This window comes from Perna viridis, chromosome 7 (genome assembly GCF_037379345.1).
Source record: "Perna viridis isolate PV_CMFRI_1.1 ecotype Kerala chromosome 7, ASM3737934v1, whole genome shotgun sequence".
Taxonomy (NCBI): domain Eukaryota; kingdom Metazoa; phylum Mollusca; class Bivalvia; order Mytilida; family Mytilidae; genus Perna; species Perna viridis.
This window is the reverse complement of record NC_142451.1, coordinates 47,566,153-47,586,623: the sequence shown is the minus strand read 5'-3', so window position 1 is coordinate 47,586,623 and position 20,471 is coordinate 47,566,153. Positions and strand designations below refer to the sequence as shown.

General features: G+C 31.2%; 2 protein-coding genes across 6 annotated transcripts in view; one reads left to right on the top strand and one right to left on the bottom strand.

Annotated features, from left to right (window-relative positions):
• The window catches only part of LOC148613038 (transmembrane protein 245-like), a 26,708-nt gene extending 9,778 nt beyond the window's left edge, over positions 1-16,930 (top strand). For 2 of the 5 annotated variants that reach the window (XM_088595026.1, XM_088595025.1), the window contains 8 exons: positions 4,959-5,120; positions 5,879-6,001; positions 6,450-6,583; positions 7,638-7,738; positions 8,003-8,177; positions 8,739-8,890; positions 10,011-10,068; positions 12,213-16,930. In XM_088595026.1, coding sequence (XP_088451152.1) covers positions 4,959-5,120; positions 5,879-6,001; positions 6,450-6,583; positions 7,638-7,738; positions 8,003-8,177; positions 8,739-8,890; positions 10,011-10,068; positions 12,213-12,249 — 942 coding nt within the window. In that variant the 3' untranslated portion in view covers positions 12,250-16,930. Of the gene's footprint in view, positions 1-1,797; positions 1,831-4,958; positions 5,121-5,878; positions 6,002-6,449; positions 6,584-7,637; positions 7,739-8,002; positions 8,178-8,738; positions 8,891-10,010; positions 10,069-12,212 lie in introns of all 5 variants that reach the window. The other 3 variants (XM_088595023.1, XM_088595027.1, XM_088595028.1) reach the window with 3 other exon arrangements.
• On the bottom strand, positions 15,277-20,471 carry LOC148613037 (uncharacterized). Its single transcript, XM_088595029.1, has 3 exons — positions 20,178-20,471; positions 18,045-18,191; positions 15,277-17,352 (listed from the first exon to the last, which is right to left on the bottom strand). The coding sequence occupies exons 1-3, from the start codon at positions 20,215-20,217 to the stop codon at positions 17,159-17,161; spliced, it is 381 nt and encodes a 126-aa protein (XP_088451155.1). The 5' UTR covers positions 20,218-20,471; the 3' UTR covers positions 15,277-17,158.

The window sequence follows — 20,471 nt, the reverse complement described above, 5'->3', positions numbered from 1 at the left end:
CATGTCATATGTTGGGATGTAGATTCTGTACTCTTAAGGCCAACAAAAAAACTTCTTGGTTCTCAGTCTATTTCTTGTCCATTAAAAGGGTTTTTATTTATTTAGACATTTTTGTTACCTATTTTGTGACAATTTTAATCAAATAACACATCCCCCCCCACAAAAAAAAAAAAAAAAAAAAAAAAAAAAATTGCCATTATCTCATTTTTTACAATAAAAAGTAAATATGATGTGTTGATATTCATAAAAAATGATATGAGAACCAAGGAATGGCAATATTTATTTCTACTGTAGTATTGTAACTGTATTTATGTTACTGAGCATCAAATTTCTTTTGTGTTGATATCGTGCAAAACCTGTTTACTTTACATTCTGATGCAATTGTTATTGATATTTTCTATTAATTATCTAATATTTGTTTAAGGCATATGATATACAGATAATTTTATCCAGTTGCATCAATAAGTAAAATGTAATGTTAACATTACGCTTTCAAAAATTTAGATACATTTACTTATGTTAAAAAACTTTAAATCAGTAGTAAAAAATCTTTTTTTCCATATTCAGAACATGAACAAAATTGATGCTTTATGATATTATGTATTGTATATGTGGCTTCATTTAGTATAAAAATCTAGTGCATGTGGTTACATTATTGTTCAATAGTACCAGTCTCTGTAAGAATCATGCAACAGATCAGGGTTAGATAACTCCTTGAAAGTATATTATAATATTCTATTGAAAAAAGGTCCAAATTCTGTAGGAGTTGTCATTATCAAATATGGTGATCTTAGACTATGGGACCACAGTTAGTGTAAATATATTGTCAGATTAGTTACTTTTGACTTGCATGCTGTAGATTGTGCACATTTTGCCTGATTCTCACAAATACTTGTACTTAGGATAGGGTAATTTGAGGGCTTTCAAGATTTGATATAGACTACCATGGAAAACACTTCAATAATGCATCCTTGGGCTTGGATGGGTTCCATCAATTATTTTTTTATAAGAAAAACACTTGACATTCGAACTTGCCTCTAAGGGAGGCGACTCTATTTCTACCATCTCTTTCTATGCCTGTGGTATGTTTTACTGAAACATTCCCAATCTGTGTTAATAAATAAGAAACTATTAGTTTGTCCATGGGTTATAAGGCTACAACGAAAAATATAACCCTATTTTATTTAGACACTGAGAAGTACAATGATTTGTATATTCTTTCTGCTCTTCTGCTCTTTTCTCTTATTACATTGCTGAAACACTGAACATTTTTTTTTCTTAAAAAAAAGTCTCAAAAGTGTCAATTTTGTCCAGTATGTTACTGTTTAGACCATGCCCAATATTGTTTACTTAAGGTGTTTAGCCTTTTTGGCTGTTATTTCACTTGTATAAAAATGTTATTTAGTTTTATAATTCAGTTTTTTATTTTCACTCAAGGCCACTCAATTTATGTTTCTTGTCATCCAAACATTTGCTTAAAAGTATTTGATCAATGTTAGCAAACTAATTTTTTTATTTTCAAAGCTTGAATATCTAAAATTGCTAATTTCTCCTCATTTTAAAGTTTTGTTTCTGGATGATTTCATATGATTTTGAAATTTAAATGTGGGTGCAGTTTTTGGCTTGTACATCATCAAAACACAAGAAAATAATTTTGAGTTGTTTTCATATGACTGTAAAGTAGTGGAATCTTGGAATATGAATTTAATTGTTATAAAATCTTGTTATTAATTACTGTGTCAATTGCTGGTAAACATCATAATTGATCATTTTCTGATGATGTTATTCTTACGATAGATTTCAGATATAGGTCACTGGTTAGTGAGAGGGGTAAGATGATGGTTTGTGGTATGTCATCATGCCATGTCTTTCCTGAAATCATTTTCACATACAAATTAAATCATCATGGTGGAGAAGATATTAGTCCTTTAATAATGATAATGATGCGTTCAAGACAGAATTTAGTTAGCTAATGTTTATTTCAATAGATTCTTGATGGGTTCATATTTTTCTTCAATATATGAATATTGTCCTTATACTACATGAAGCAAGTCATCATTCAAAAAGTGTTTCATGTAATTTTGATAACTACATGGAACCCATTTTTTTACTCTTCTAGTTACGCCTTTTTTTTTTAACTTTTTCCATCCCATATTAATGGTCTCATATCAGAAGTGCGAAGATCATTGCTTACAATGTGGCAGGTTAATGTCCGACTGCATTCACTTTTTAGCTCATCTGGCCAAAGGCCAAGTGAGCGCATGCCATCACTTGGTGTCCGTCATCGTTGTCATCGACAAATTTTCAAATCTTCTCCTATGAAACTACTGGACCAACAGATTCGATACTTTTTACTTGGTATGATTGTTCCTTGGGGTTTTTTGCACAAAATGACCTTTGGGATTTTTGATCCATGAAAAAACATGGCCACCGTTACTAAAAATAGAACATATGGGTCTGAAGGCAGTTTTTTGCAAATAATTCAAAAACCTTTGCCTTAAGCAAATTTCTGCCATTGGGTTATATTGTTCAGCATCATTAGATGGACCTATGCCAAATTTTCAAAATTATTTGTCAACTGATGTAAGAGTTATAGCCCCTGAAACAGTTTTTTGGGGCATTTTTCACATGTGCAACTTTGAAAATCTTCTTCTCAAAAACCATTGCACAGAATAATTGTTTCTTAGGGTATTCCAAACAAAATGATTGTTGTGATTTTTAATTTGTGAAAAAAACATGGCCACCGTTACTAAAAATAGAACATAGGGGTCTGAAGGCAGTTTTTTGCAAATAGTTCAAAAACCATTGCCCTTAGCAAAATTCTGACATGGGGTCATATTCTTCAGCATCATTAGATGTACCCATATTGAATTTTTCGAAATGATTTGTCATCTGTTGTAGGAGTTGCAGCCCTTGAAGCAGTTATATTTCAGTTAAATGAGATAATTTTAGTGTTTTCTTACCTTAAATAAGAATTATGAAGGGACTAGGGATGATTTATTTCGAATATTTGCATTTGTGTGCCATCAACATGTTTCCTACGAATCAGAATCATAACTTTTGCACGCTTTTCATTTTTGGGTATTTTGACGTTTTTAGGGCATTAGAGAAACAGAATCTACACTCATAGCTTGTTGATAATGAATTTCTCACATCTGGTGAAATAAATTTTATAGTTTGAATTGCTTAGCAAGCCTCACGATCAGAACTATAAAATTTATTTCACTCAATGTGAGAAATTCCATAATCAACTTGTTATCCTTGTAGATTCTATATTTCTCAAATTCTTACACAGAATTCAATGAAAGTTGGCATATTTCTTCCTAGATTATCCCACACAAAATGATTGTTGGGATGTTTTATTTGTGAAAAAAACATGGCCACTGTTACAAAAAATATAAAATAGGGGTCATATGACAGTTTTTTGAAATTACTCAAAAAGCAATGCCCTTTGCAAAATTCTGGCATAGGGTAATATTGTTCGGCATCATTAGATGTACCAATACAGCAATTTTCAAACGATTTGTCATCTGATGTAGGAGATACGACTCCTTTCACAGTTTTTTTTGGAATTTTTCGCATGTGCAAATTTGAAAATTTTCTTCTCAAAAACCATTGCACAGAACTCATTGAAAGTTGGCATATTTGTTCCTTAGGGTATCCCAAACAAAATAATTGTTGAGATTTTTGATTTGTGATAAAACATGGCCACTGTTACTAAAAATAGAACATAGAGGGTCAGAAGGCAGTTTTTTGCAAATAACTCAAAAACTCTTGCCTTTAGAAAATTTGTGGCAAAGGTAATATTGTTCACATCATGAGACGGGCCTATGCTGAAATTTTCAAAACCATTCATCTACTGATTTAGGAGTTACGGCCCCCTGAAACAGTTTTTGTGTTGTTTTTTTTTCACATGTACAAATTTGAAAATATTCTATAAAAGCATTTTAGATCACTGAAAATGAAAATAAGCATATTTGTTCTTTAGTGTATTGTGCTTAAAATGACGGTTGTGATTTTTAATTCATGAATAGATATGGCTGCCTAGAATAAAAATGGAACATAAGGGTAGGAAGACAGTTTTTTGAAAATAATTAAAAAATTGTTATCTTTAGCAAAATTCTGGTTCAGGTCATGAAAATGCTATGAAAAGCATTTCCTGCATTTGACAATTCAGTTGATTTTAAATTAGCCTGTCTCATTCCTCAAGTTTTTTTCAAATAAGTAAATGGTTAGCCAGGTGAGCGATTCAGGCTTTCTTGAGCCTTTAGTTTCAATTACACAAAGCATTGTTTACATTTTTCATCATCAATTTTCTCTTTCAAGTTTTGTCAGTGTCTTTTCTTCTGTTCATGCACAACTTTTAATATTTAATACTTAAGCATTGTATAGTGTGTTAATACAAATGATAAGCAGTATATGTATTTTTTTTACCATTTCTCTTTTCTATCCATGTTTCTGACTTGAAAAAAAAACTCATTTTGACATTTAAAAGATGTACCGGTACTATAAATAGTTTTCATGAAACCTTTATTACCATCTTGACATTTGCTTTTAATGTAATTTAACCAATCTGTAATGACCTTCCTACAATCACAGAACTAATATTTATTTTTTATTAAGGTAAGATATTTGTAATGTAATCGTAAAATATTAAAATGAATTTTTTAATAAAACAATTTCTTATCTGTATTATACTGAATGAATGAAAGTTTGATGCCCATATATGTAGTGGCACATGCTACAGGAATTGTTTAGTTTATAAAATGTATTATCAACAACCCATGGTATACAGAAGGAATGACTTTGCATGATTTTGTTTAGGTGATGGTGTAAGTTTTTGATAACTTTCACATAAATGATTGGCACACATTGTTTTCTTCATTGACTATTTTTAATGGTTTTGGCAAATATTGCCAACTATTTCTGGAATGGATTTTTTTTTCTATTTTTGACAGAATGCCACAGGAAATACCAATCAGGTGGCAGTAACATTTCAGATGGCACCAGCTGATTTCTTGAGCCTACAGTCCTTATGGGAGTTAGTCTCTAAAGGAGAGAGTTTCAGTATTGGCCAAATTATTCCCTTTGTGAAGGAGAACATTGGAACTTTTATGTCTGTAGGTGTAAAACTCTATTCATACTGCAAAATGAAGTGATGATTTGTAGTGGTATATTGTAATTTTAATGTTAATTAAGATATTTAGAAAAAGGAATGGATATGTTGAAATGCATCAAAATGCCCATCATATAACCTTTATAAAAATAGTAAATACAAAGATCACCAAAGGGTCTTCAATAAGTGTAATACAATTTTAAGTAAGCTCTGAAAGGTCCCAACAACAAAAGTGTCCATGGTAACAGAACAGTGCAAGAAGGAGGTAAGGTTTAATTTCCCATTGGTATTTCAAAATTTATTCAGATACCTAAGCACCAGAACATGCAATTGGTATGCAAACGTGTAATAAAAATTGAAACTCAGGTCTGAAGATTTTGAAAATTTAGGCAGGAGTTGAGACCTCTGATTCAAAGGTTTTTAAATTGACATACATTATTGACACACTCTATTAGTCTAATTAGAAATGTTAATTTTTGTTTGTATCTGCCATAGGCTAACTCAATAATGCTTTGAGGGACTTTTTGGGATTTTGACATATTTTAATTATTCCTCTGCTGACACTTCTGTATTTTTTTGCTAATATTTAGGGTCTTAAATATTTTTTAAATTAAATGTCTTCATAGAAAAAGCTACCTGTTAAAATTCACTGTAATTCAAATTTAAAAACCAAAAAAGGAGGACAGGTATATCAAATGTAGCTTTTTATAAAGATTTTTTGAAAGATGCATTAGCCATTTTATATATATGTATATTTTTCAGGTACTAGAATCTATTTGGATGGTTTTGAAAGGAAACATGAATCTTGTCTTCAGCCTGCTTGCTTCCATTTTGTCATTAGTATTTGGCGGAGGAACAGCAATTCTTAATTTTGTTCTTTCTTCAGTAAGTTATTGTTAAGGATTGGAGTAACTTGGCGCTAATATTGGCCGTGTAAATTAGCTGTTTTTGAGTAAAAGCTACAATGTGTTTGTTTTTTAACTTTTAACAGCATATTCATCTGCATTAAAAAAATATTTATTCTGGATATAAGTGCACCACTAAGCATTCACCAAAATAAGAAAGGTAAAAAGTTTTGGTGTACCTTCTTGCCTTAAAATCACAAAATTTTACAACAGCCATTATAACTCTGCTATAAGGTAAGTGGAAAAAAATTAAAGATATTTTATGGTTTTATTGCTCCTGTTAAGTTTCAAACGAACTTAATTATAATAAGACCTATGCTCGTTCATCAGTTCTATTGCATTAATAAGTGCTTATTCTCTTTGTAAGCTTGCTCACAGTATTTCTTGTTCAACTTGTGATTAAGTTCCACATATTTCAATATTTTTAGGCAATCTTCCTCACCACGCTATTTTACCTTCTGGCATCAAGTGGGAACCAGTATAAACCTGTTGAACTGTTTTCAAGTATCAGTCCAACTCAACAGGGAAGCAGCCTGGGAAAAGCTGTTGAGGAAGCCGTAGCGTATGTACCTTTTGTATAAACATGATATGGAATCATATTTAATTGCAATTTACTTAATTAGTGTACAGATGAACTGTCTTTAGTCTACAGATGAACTGTCTTTAGTCTACAGATGAACTGTCTTTATTAGTCTACAGAAGAACTGTCTTTATTAGTCTACAGATGAACTGTCTTTAGTGTACAGATGAACTGTCTTTATTAGTCTACAGATGAACTGTCTTTAGTCTACAGATGAACCGTCTTTAGTCTACAGATGAACTGTCTTTATTAGTCTACAGATGAACTGTCTTTATTAGTCTACAGATGAACTGTCTTTAGTCTACAGATGAACTGTCTTTATTAGTCTACAGATGAACCGTCTTTAGTCTACAGATGAACTGTCTTTATTAGTCTACAGATGAACTGTCTTTAGTCTACAGATGAACTGTCTTTATTAGTCTACAGATGAACCGTCTTTAGTCTACAGATGAACTGTCTTTATTAGTCTACAGATGAACTGTCTTTATTAGTCTACAGATGAACTATCTTTAGTCTACAGATGAACTGTCTTTAGTCTACAGATGAACTGTCTTTATTAGTCTACAGATGAACTGTCTTTAGTCTACAGATGAACTGTCTTTATTAGTCTACAGATGAACTGTCTTTAGTGTACAGATGAACTGTCTTTATTAGTCTACAGATGAACTGTCTTTAGTCTATAGATGAACTGTCATTATGAGTAATGCTACTAAATAACTTATATTTCTCTACTTGGAAGAAAAACTACTTTACTTTTAGTGTTTTTATAACTAGTAATTTGAAAATTTTAATTTTTGTGTATTTCAACTTGTCTGTCTGTCCACTAAATGTCTTGGTCTGCAGCTTTGCTCTATAAAGATGGGGTCACATAAACATGAATGATGATGAGTATATCAGTATTAATCAGAACTTTTATATATTTGTTATTTACTGGTATGTAATCTGCTATGCAGGGCATCAGTATCTTATTGACACATTGTTTAATATTGTACATTTGTTTATTCTTTCCTTTCAATCATACACTTTATACTTTCAGTGGTGTTTTTATGGCCTCCTTGAAGATGGGTGCTTTTTATGGTTTATACACATGGCTGACTCATTCTGTTTTTGGAGTAAACATTGTTTTTATTCCTTCTGGTAAGTAACCAGTACCTGTATGTAGAAATACTATAAACTAATAACTAGATACTAAGTCAAAATTGTGTGTGAAAGAATCCAGAATTTAGTCATTGAAGGTTGCAAAGTAAGATACAGAAAAGTCATATTATGAAAGGCTTAAAAAAGAAATCAATAACAGATTATGAAGATCTTTAACAATGAAATTGAAAGTGTAATGAATTTCAGTATTTGGGTGGCAATTATGTGATTTCTCTTTTAGTAATTCTATAATTTTCTTTGCAGCTTTAGCAGCAGTGTTTGCCGCTGTGCCATTTCTAGGTACCTACTGGGCAGCTATTCCAGCTGTCCTTGAACTTTGGCTTGTTCAAGGTCAAGGTGTACTGGCCATACTATTGTTTGTCCTTCATCTTTTACCAACATATATAGTTGACACTGCCATACTCAGTGAGATTAAAGGGTAAGGTTATTTTACTATTTTGGCCCTTTAAAGCTAGTCTCTTGGTTCTCTGGCTAAACTTTGTTTTCTTTTTATTGTCCCAATTCAAGATGAGGGTTCATAGAGAGGAAAAAAATTATTTTATTAATATGGCAGTAGACGAGACTTGGTCTGAGAATCAAGGAATAAAATCTTTTGGGCTTTGGTTGGACATTTTTTTTTGGTCATGATACCTTTTACAAAATATATTTTTCACATAATAGTGAAATTAATCATAAATGATTAATAACATTTTCAAAAATTCTATACCTAGTGTAGATACTATGCTGCACTTGTATTTTGTGATGAAATTTGTGATTTTATAATGCAGAGGGATATACATGCTGGAAGAACCCTTGTAATATCTGAGGACAGATCCTTCTTTTTCTTATAAAAAGCACCAAATTAAAATGAGTATTATGTGTCATAATTTCTGCATTTGCTTATTTTAAATTATTTCAAGTTGCATTTTTGTCATACCTGTACTGTCATTTACATAGTGTAAATTGTGTCTGTGGGTCCTTACTTCTTTTTATTTTCCAGAGGCCATCCCTACATGACAGGTTTAGCCATTGCTGGAGGTATATTTTGGTTAGGACTGGAAGGAGCCATTATTGGGCCTATTCTACTTTGCTGTCTCATTGTGGCTGTTAATGTCTATAGTAACATGTTACAACCTGACACCCCAGTTTCAGGTAACGGACTGCTCTGATATTAAGTTATTGCATAATGACACAGTAGGTGTGTTCAGAGTATAAACCTTGGTACCAATGCAATATACCAAAGAGTAACTATTTTCAAGAGGAAAACTTAGTGTCAAATTACCTTTCAAACACATGAATTTCAAATCTTTAAAAAAGTGCTTTTTTTGAAAGCCTTTCACAATTACTGTATATTTTATTGTTCTATACTGAATAATAAAGAGTTTTGAAATTCATAACTTAGACTAGTTGAAGTAGGTTTTAAATAATTTCCTAGCTTGAAAGACATTTCCAAATGTTCCCAATAACATTAAATGTTTCATTCTGAAATTCTTAGAAATAATTCATATTTCTGTTCCTTTGCTTCCTTTGCAATTTCTCATATTTTACACCAGTTGACCACAGTATGAAATAAGATCCTTTCCGTGATCAGGAATTTTTTTCTTTAACTAGATTGTTAATAACCTCTTTTATCATTTGATATTAATTTTTTTTGTCAATGTTTGAGTAGAAGTATCATGTGTATTACTCTGAACTCACTTCCTGTTTTAATGTAATGAACACAAAAGCTAGGTTGTTGGCATGCTTGGTGTGCTAAGCTTTGAATTAATTTTTGTAAAGTATGCATGTGTACGTTGTTTATGCACATTGATATTTTTCAATAGAATGGATAATTCACTTCTGTATTGTCAGATTACTAGACTTTATAGATTAAGTGTATGATTCTGTAAGAAATCAGGCAAAATGGGAAAAAATTAGAAACAAGCATGTCCAAACCCCACCCATTTGACAATATAACTTCACTCTGTTTGAAAAGAGCATTATTTGATCTCTGCTTCACTGGATTTAATAAGAAATTTTTCAATAGAATGTTAGAAAAATGAGGTTTTTGACAATGATCTACCCTTGAAATGGCCATATTCAATGCGTTTCAATGAAATTATAACTCATTCCAATGGTGCAAATAATCAAATTAAACTTTCAAAATGTTTTTTTTTTTCTTACCATGTTTCACCCACTGCCTGATTCTTACAGCAAGTTACAGTGAAAAGCTGAAATCCCAAATGTTCATTTTGAAAACAGGTAGTACATTGATTCAATGCTATTTTGCTAGGCTATTACCAACCATTTGGCAGACAGCATAGAAATAGCTTGTCTTTTCCTTACCAAAGGTATGTTTTGTAAGATATAGCAGGTGCATGTACAGTTATATATATGGTATTCATATACATTTTTGCAAGTTCAAATGATTTTTAATCAATGAAAGTCTCCCATAACTCTTATATTTCAGGAGGTACTTAAACTACCCTTAGAATTTTATAAATGTAATGGTATTTGTATCGCATATCCGACTTACTTATCTTTGTTACAAAGCCTTATTTTGCTGATGTTTTGTTTTTTTACCTCAGCAAATTTTGGGGATATATAGGAATCAGCACGTCAAAATGTTTGTCTGTCCATCCATTGGTCTGTCTGCATTTCTTGTAAGTTCAACTTCTCTTAAACCCTGAAGGGATTTTGATGAAATTAAAAAGGAAGGTTGGGAATCATTTTTAGATGTGTTTTAACTGCCATTAAGGAATATAATTAATGTTGGAGGACTCCAAAGGGAGATAATGTAACCTGAATATTTTACATGCTAAGAATCTTGTTAACGCCAATCTTCCTAAACCACTGAAGTGATTTTGATAAAATTTTATAGGAATGTTGGGCATCATATTTAGATATGTGAAAAGGACTTCAAAGTAAACAGTTATACTCAGGATTATTGCATTTTACTTCTTTTGAAGCAGCGGTATTCCCTTTCTGAACTTGTTAACACTATTTCTAGTCGAATTAAGTTATTGTTTACACTAATAAATATGAGTTGTAAAGACCTTGTTTTGCTGTTGTATTGGTTTTTGTATTGGTTTTAACAGATATGTTCTATTGAATGCATTGTAATAGATATGTTCTATTGAATGCATTGTAACAGATATGTTCTATTGAATGCATTGTAACAGATATGTTCTATTGAATGCATTGTAACAGATATGTTCTATTGAATGCATTGTAACAGATATGTTCTATTGAATGCATTGTAACAGATATGTTCTATTGAATGCATTGTAATAGATATGTTCTATTGAATGCATTGTAACAGATATATTCTATTGAATGCATTGTAATAGATATGTTCTATTGAATGCATTGTAACAGATATATTCTATTGAATGCATTGTAACAGATATGTTCTATTGAATGCATTGTAACAGATATGTTCTATTGAACGCATTGTAATAGATATATTCTAATGAATGCTTTGATTTGCTTATTCCTGAGTGTGATGCCTTGTAGGATCATGAATGTTATGTTAAAACTATTGTTCTTGTTTTGCAGAGTTAGGTAAGTGTGTTACATATTGGTGTGCATGTTGTGTATGGAAGTACATGTATGTGTAAAAAATTGGGGTCAACTTTTTGCACATGTACATGTACTACATGAATTGGTTTTTAGATCATGAATATATGTCCATATAACTTGTATGATGTGTTAACCACTTGAATATTCAATTGCACAATTATAACTAGTGTCTGTTCGTAGGTGAAATGGGAGAGCATGATTTATTCCTCAAAATAATACCTCTGCCACCTAGAATCAAACCCTAGACTGCTGGGTGACAGGACAGTGACAAACTGATTCATCAAAAGAATAAGTCCTTAATACAAGTCAGTTAGTTGGCTACTTTTAAATTACTATCTACTACAATGCAGGTAGGCTGTCCTGCCAAGGAAAGGCATTGTAGTTGTTATTATACTGTTAAGGTCCTTTAATTTGTGAATATCAATTCCCCTGGTTTGCATAGGGGTTACTTTTGAGAACTCCAAGGGAGAAGGTCTCAGCTCAAGATGTTCATAAAAAGGGAGATTTGCTGTTTGTCAAAATCTCAATATTTTTTATTTTTATTTTTAAATCAATGGATTTCATTAGATCATTCAAGTTTTTAATTGAAATATTTTAAAATTGGTTAAGAACTCAAATTTATGAATGAAGTGACTTGCTACACTCTTAACAGTTAAGCTGTTTTTGTGATTGGAATGATGTTATGAGTTTTTATTTAGGATAAGTTAATTTATTGCCATGTTTCATACACTATTACATATTGGTATATTTTTCTTTTACTAGTCATGTATGACCTTGACCCTCAGTTGTAAAAATTAGTATCTAATGTAGGACCAAGACTTTTTTAATTCTTGCTAATATCTGAACTTATCTCTTCTTTTAATAGCAGCTTTTATAAATGGAATCAAAGCAACATTTTTATTTATATTTTCAGGTCAAATAGCAGCACAGATGTAATAAGACAATGTTAGCTAGGCATTTTGGGATATATACTCAAGCAGCCATTTTGGAGAGTTTTCGGCTTCACATGATCTCAGTTATTTGTGTATTGGTTTGTTTATGGCTCACATGAGATTATTCACATTATTTCATGGAATTTGATTCCTGTGTCCACTAAGTGGTGAAGTTGTATCAATTAAAAGGAAAGAGTTTTCTCAATTGGCAGTGAATTGGTCAAGCATTAACAAATTAAATTGACCCAAGGCATGTGTTCATTTATCAGATAAGACAAGGTAATGTCAGAAGTACAGTTACGTAGATTGGATATTGATACTTAGTTTGTAATACATCACAAGATTTTCTGTATTTACAGTTAAATTGTTGTATAAGAAAGTGTTATGGTTGAATAGAAATTTGATGATTGTGCTACTCCAGGTCACGTTCTTAAATGTGACCAACTTCATAGACGGATCCAAAGGGGCACCACCCCATTTTCAATTTTCAAAAATAAAAATAGTGTATGTTTGTAAATGTGTGCATTAAGATATGTTTATCATAGATTTTTTTTGGGGGGAACCCTTAGGTGAAGTCTTTGGCTTCTATAAATTTTGTGCAATTCTCTTTTCACATATTATAATTTAAAAGATAAACTTTTGTCAAGTTATTATTTTTTCTATTTCAGTGTTATCATTTAAAGCAAAATTTAGCAAATAAAATAAAAAAAAGCAAAGTAGCTTATTAAACAACATAAGCTGTGTTAAAATGCTATTTTATCTTATTTCAATGTTAACTCACTATGTGAAACTAAGCTAACTATCCAAATTCATGTAGCTTATTATACAATGCAAACTTTGTAAGCATGATATTATCAGTCATTGTATTGTAACATGTGCATGTTTATTAAAACATGGCCATTTTATTACTTAATGTTAGCTCTTCTTCACAAAACTTGAATTTTTTGGTAATAGTCATAGAGTGTCTGAGATGATTGACCTTTGAGATTAGGATTGCCATTGTCCTTGAATTGACCTTTGAGGTTAGGATTGCTATTGTCCTTGAATTGACCTTTGAGGTTAGGATTGCTATTGTCCTTGAATTTACATCATTTATTGGATGCTTTATAAAGGACTTTAATTTTCAATGGGTTGACCTTTGGCTTTAAATTCTAACTGGTTCTTGACCGTTCTTTTTAGAAGCTAATTTTAACCCATGGTATTTCATGGTTTAGTATTTAAAACATAGGCATTCAGATTAGTGATATGTATAGGCATATGGAAATACCTAGTCATTTGATTTCTACACTGATTTTATGGCAAATATTGATGTTTAATTGGGTCATTTAAAACAATTAAACAGCACAAAAGCTGTCAAGTGTCAATCCAAATCAGGATTGGAAATACCTGACAAACATACTTTTCTACAGTTTATGACCTGATTTTTTTCATCCAGCACAGTGTTAATGGTGATAGTCAATCTACATGTATATCTCCACTAGTAGATAACTGTGGTCTCAATATCTTCATTACCAGACTTTAATCTTTTAAGATATTGTTAGGTATTGGCTTTATGCTTTCAATATTTTGCTCGTTATCTAGTTGTAACTAGATAACATGTATCTTAATGCTTGTCAGTATACATGTACGTATTTCAATGCTTGTCAGTAAAATTAATGGTATAAATGTATATGTATCTCCGTGTTTGTAAGAATTAGTTTTATTGTGCTTCATTTCAATGTGCAATTCTTATGCATTTTTTTAAGTACTAGTTAGTTGATAAAAGATAAATATGCTATTTTTGTTTTTGATATTGTAAGTCTGGAGTACCTTATTGAGGGTTCATGGTTATCGATATTGCCTTGCAGTTATGTCTTTCTATATTATAATCCTATGCATTTCCAATGGCTACAGTGCATTTAAACTTGTCAATTTTTAATATGGTAACTTTTTCTGTGTTATTATTCATAATATTTCTATTTTAAATCTTTAAGTGCTTATTATATCTGCATTGCTAATGTTCAGTTCTCAAGTGCAGTGAGATTTTTTAAACACATTATTTTTTAAGAATAACAGTGCGAGTTTCCCTTATGTAGAAGTTCTGCTGCATGTTGAAGGCTTTTCTGTGCCCTCCTGCTGTATCATCTTATTCTACTACTAATCCAGTGTCTCTTGGGTATTCCTCTTGTATATTAGCTTCCTTAGGTAAGAAAATGTAGTTTAGCTTTTTCTAACCTTGCTTTGTGCTTCTACAAATGTCTCCAAAACAATATTGCCTTCTATATTTCAGTTGTAATTTGTTTAGTACATGACAAATTTAAATAACATACCGGTATGAACTAGTATAATAAAACTGTATGTAAAGAATTATGTCAAATTTATATTACTTAGGTTTTATCATTTACAAATTTATACCATGCATGGATTGTTACATTTTATGCTTATACATGTATTTTATCATTTTATTTTATATTTTGTTGCAATTTTATTTATGTTATTACTTATTAAAAATATAGAAATATATCAAATGTTCCTTCCTAAATTACATCAGAATTAATAAAATGGACAAACTACTGATAACAGAATAGCAAATGAAAACCGCCCAAGTTCAATAGCCATCATTTCTATAATTTTTGTCCAAACATAAATTCCTGACAGTATGCACATATCCATGTGGTTATATTTAGGTCATATTACCTCCCAGAAAGTTTCATAATGCTTCAAGCTGCTTAGAAAATAGATCAGATTGATTGATTGTAGGGGTTTAACGCCCGAGCAGCAATATTTCAGCTATATCCAGGCAAGAAAATAGATCAGACAGACAGACAGGGTGAAACCTATATACCCCTTAACTTGGGTTGCAGGGGGTATAACTATAGCATGCATATTCTTAATATGATAAAGAAAGGGGATATTCGGTTTTTTTTTTCATTTTATAGAAAACTTAACTCCAGATACTTGATTTGTAACAATTAATTGCATACCTTTAGGTCAAAGGTCATGGATAAGAAACTCGAGGAAGGAAAGCTGGTTCAAATTTCAGTTTAGACAATAGATGAATCAAAATAAAACAAATAAGTTTTATTGTAAAATATTTCTAACCTTGAAAGGTCACTTAAAATACAACATTGTAAAAAAAACAATTGGTTTATGGAGATTTAATATAAATATGTTACACACATACATGTACATGTATATACATACACACACAGAGTAGAATGCCATGCACTTTAATAACACATGAGTTATATTCAGCAGATAGAAAATAAAAGTTATTAATGTATTTCAGTACATGACCATTAAATTTATAACCAAGCTCCTTAGCAGTTTCCGTATTTTATGCGAGATCAGAAAGTTAATAATTCACCACAATGATGTTGATGTTTAGTCTGCAGTGAAGGGGTGTTTTATTGACATCACTGCAAATGTGTTAAAAATATTATATATGAATTTGGTCTTACCATACGATAGATCATTGTCCAGATATGTTCCTAGATATGAACCAGTAAGTGTGATTAAAAGTTAATTTTAAGTCAGCTCACCCATCTGACCCATGGGGGAACAATTTAAGCAGGTAATTATTTCAGCCAAAATTTAACTAATACTTCAGAAAAAAATGTTCTACTGTGATATTCATGACTGTCTTGTCACTAAAGGCTAAAACTACATGTAACACTACTTTACTCAATGTCTCATTCAAACCCATTCAATCTAGTCGCACTGATAAAACTTTTTAAACAAGAGTGTATTTATCACATGTATGTCTAATATAGCAACCTAAAACCTTTGGTAGGGTGCTTTAATACATACTCTGAATATAAAGTTTAAGCTGATCGTTCAAGCACTTCTGATATGGCAATACTTGTCCAATACTACTAAAATTATACATGCATTACTTGCTTTGGACAAGACTTCTGCAATTACATGAATTAGAAAAATCATATATTATCTTTTTTTTTTATCAAACATGCTTTATCAGAGTTCCCAAAATATAGTTCTGTCTAGTTGAAGTACAAATACTAAATGGAAGAGTTTTTATTTCATATGGTCACATTAATGACATATTTCATTGTTCCTTAACTAATGTGGAAATAAACACTTGTCCCCATCTTCCTTCACTATGAGTCTGATAAATCGATAAGTAATAAAAACTTAAAGGGAGATTTCTTCCATTAGAAAAACAAAGTAAAAAGATTAAGAATTATCACTGCATGATGTGTGGACAGACCGACAGACAACCCCATTCCATATTAATATGATATATGTTCATAAAAAGACAGGACCATGAAAAGAGTAACACATTTTATGGTTTGGACATTTTTTCTTTTTTCTCGTCAACAAATGTGATTAAAACCTTCACAGCATACATTCACAGAATGAAAATAGTTCAGACATAATTACACGCTATAAAAATTTTACTACCCAAATAAGCATATAAAAATGCAGTAAAATGCCCAATATGGTTTAGATTTCTCATAACAAATGTTTTTAGTATAAGCACGAGTAACTGTATACATGATTTTGATGTAAATACATAGATTTCTTGGCATGCATTACTAGGTATTAAATAATGATTACATTTATTCAATTCAGAACATGATCTGTGCACTTTAAAATTTTCTGAAATTCAAGAGACAGTCACATAGAGTTATTTATTGACAAATACATGTAGTCATAATTTTTATATGAAATATTGAGCGTGGGTAAAAAAACTACAAAACCTTTTAACTCACAATTCAGAATTTTTTCTATTATGGTCAAAGGATTTTTCATAATATTACAATAAATAAATCTAAAATCGTATTTTACAGACCAAGATGGAAACAAAATATACATATGCATTCCTTTGTACATTGTTGAAGAATAGATTTTTATACATGCATTGGTATTTAAAACAATGGCAATAAATATCAAAACAATTCCTACGTCATCGCTATGAGATGCACCATTATTTATTATTATCATATCTCTTATTCAAAAATCGACCAGTCTGAACAGCGGCAAAGGCAACAAAACTTAAGACAATAGTTCCTTGAACAGCTAATCGAGTGTAGATGAGATAATTCGGAAGTTCTCCCACTTGTTTATGATACTTTAGTCTGCTCATTCTGTATCCCAGGATTCCTGCACCAACAGTTAATCCTAAAATAGGAAATAGACTTGTTTTGATTTCCATAATGAATATCATTATACATGTAGCAACTTCTAATTCTAGATTGTGGGGTACTAGAAGTCTGGTAAACCACTATTTTATTTTCTATAAAGTACATGAAATTTATTTGAACTGAACCCAGAATAAACTGTAAGATGCATTCAAAACCAAAGACTGATCTGTATTTAGTTTGCAATTGACAGGCAACATGAAGATACATTTTTTGTACTTACGGGATTTAAAATGAAACGCTGGAAAATTGACAAGACTGCACAAAATACATGTGCTAAATGAAAATTTGAGAGTGTTTGATTGTTGATTGTACAGACAGTTTTTTTTTTCGTATAGGATGGTATTATGTTTTGAAGCAGAAAATTTAGTTTGTAATAAACTTTCAGTATGAGACCCTCAGGGGTAATCAAAATTATCTTCAATTAAATTTTCATTTATTTTTACTCTTTTACACTGTCTTTGCTGTTGTATGGGCATAAAGAACTCACAGGGTCACATGACAAGATTTTTTAGCTCTATACAACTTCCAGTGTAATTTTTACCTAGTAAAATGATATATGACATTATTTTGTCCAATGACTATAATTTCATGCCTTTTTTTAGGATCTTAATGTAATGTCTTCCCCAATAACATCTTTTATTCCTATAAAATTTACTGATCAACTATTACCTATTACAGGTATATAAAATTCTGGATAAAATTTCCTTTTGATGATTTTTATGGTTCCAGCAGCTTCAGCCTCCTTCCATTTTTTTTCTCTGTCTTCTTCTATCCACTGTTCCAAGGGTGGACGGAAGGCCATATACTTGTTCATATCTGCCAACAAAGAAAGTCATCACTTGTTAATTTAGGACTAGTATAATTGAGTATATGTCTATAAGCACCTTACATGAAATGCAAACGTGACAATCGAGTCAGTACAATGTAAAATACCAAATTTCTTTTAAAAAAACTTTCATTGTTTTAACAAGTTCTGTGCCACAGGGCCGATCACTGGCCCAACGTAGTACTCCTTTCAGTGCTAGAGGGCCGATGCATCGGCCCTGTCAAAAACTTGTTGTTTCCTTGCATCACAGAAGCAAGGCCTTTGTGACGACAAAAAGTGACATTGAGAGCCAAAAATGGGACGGTCCATAAAGGAAAATATTGATAGGTCGTCAATTATTTCATCAATTTTTAATTTACTTGGCTGGATGATTGGTGTGCCTAACGTCAACAAGCTTCTCCCTGATGCTGTTACATGTAGTGGTTATCATAGTTATTAAAACATATTTTTTATGAAATGCTTGTATACCCCTTAGGGCTAGTCAAGAAGTTAAATGAATTCAACAGTGTACATGCATTCATTTAAATATATGATCCTTGGCTAACATGAACCTCATTTTCCCAATTAGTTGTTTGTGTTTTAAGATTGCAATTCAGTAGTTATTTGAAATATCAGTTGCTAGAAATAAATGTTTGTTTTTTTTTTATTTCTGCTCTATTTTTTCTATTATCACTTTGGTATAAAGTGATAAAATAAAACAAAAAATAACACCAATGGATACACAGACACTGGGGCCTATCGGCCACTCTTTTTAAACTTGAATTTTCAACATATTATCTTGATTTTTTTTAATCAAAAAACACTGGCCGATATAGGCTTCCATACACAGATCATAATTTACTTCACATAAGTCGATAAGATCTAAAAACATGACACAAATAAAGTGGTAGCAATAGAAATGATACGTTTTTAAACCATTGTACATCCATTTTTTGTCAAACTCAAAAAAACCGCCTCTATCCCAATAATCACACTTATGGGTGAAAACAAAAATGTTAAATGTTTGCCCCAAAAAAAAGGCACAAACGGTGTTGTCTTTGTCCGTATTTTAAATGGATTGGAAATTTAAGCGATTGAAAAATAATGTAATTTTAAAATCTGTCAAAAGCTTTCTTGCGAACGACTCGCCATGCATGTATCATGTCTGTCTACCAATGTTTTAATTGTGCTAGAAATCCTTATTTACTGCATTACATCTTATTGTATGACACAGCAAAATTATGGCCATGGATGCCAGCAAAAGAGAGATCTTTCGATAGAAGTGTTCATATATTTTGAAGCTCATAGGTGAAACTCCTCCTAAACCTTCCTTTGAATGGAAAGACAATTGGAAGAAAACTAAATAAAATATTGCCTTTATATGTAACGGGTGAACAGTAATGTATTGTTCATGAAATCATATTTGTTTGATAATACTCACTGCCCTTCTCATGTTTTTTTTTTTTTTTTTTTTTTGTGAAAAAAATATTAAATGTACAATCTAACTTAAAAGTCTACTACAAAGGCAGGTAAAGGGAGGAAGCATATTTTTTTTTATTTATTTATCCTTTCCTGTTGACAGTGTCGTTGGCTTTTTGTTCATTTAGGTTTACATTTTGTAATTGATTTTCAATGTTTAATGTATAGCTTAGCTGCCCTGTCAATATTTTTAGACTTCCTATCAAGGGAAAAGCAATTTTTAAAAAATGGTAATCGAAAACAAGTGTGTGGTTTTCATTCCACCCTCTTATTAGAGACAGCATTGTAACATCATACACTCGTTGAACGACAAAACGTCATAGAACTACAGCTAAGAAAACACTTTTGAAAAAAAACAACAATACTGGAATAAAATTTTGTACCAGTATTGTCAACAATACTGGTATACCAATGTTGTGATCGCCAAGTTCAGATGATCCGAAAACTCTAGCAGTCAAAGGGTTAAATTGAGCAATTGTAAAACAGAATAAGCATAAACATAAACTCTACAATATTACCTAGCTTTGCTTCTTTATCCATATTTTCATCTTTTGACATTACGCAATGCAAATAACCTTAGTCTGCGGTCACGTTCAACCTTTTCCCGGATACAAGGAGTGCCTAACGTTACATTAGTATGAAAAAATACAGAGACTGGAATTCAAAATTTGAATGTATATAGAATAACTCGAAATTAAAGAAAATTGTATTTTTTTTCCTCTTGTCAAAATCCAAAATCTGTCGGTGGACAAATTGTTATTATTCCTTACAAGCTTCTGAATGACGAAGACGGAAAGTATTACAATTTAATG

Bases quoted from the DNA above. Each gene is read 5' to 3' on its own strand.
- LOC148613037 (XM_088595029.1), bottom strand. From the start codon at position 20,217: ATGTCAAAAGATGAAAATATGGATAAAGAAGCAAAGCTAG. The intron at 18,192-20,177 runs GTAATATTGTAG...CTTTGTTGGCAG, and splicing joins GGATAAAGAAGCAAAGCTAG to ATATGAACAAGTATATGGCC. The intron at 17,353-18,044 runs GTAATAGTTGAT...TTCCTATTTTAG, and splicing joins ATTTTATATACCTGTAATAG to GATTAACTGTTGGTGCAGGA.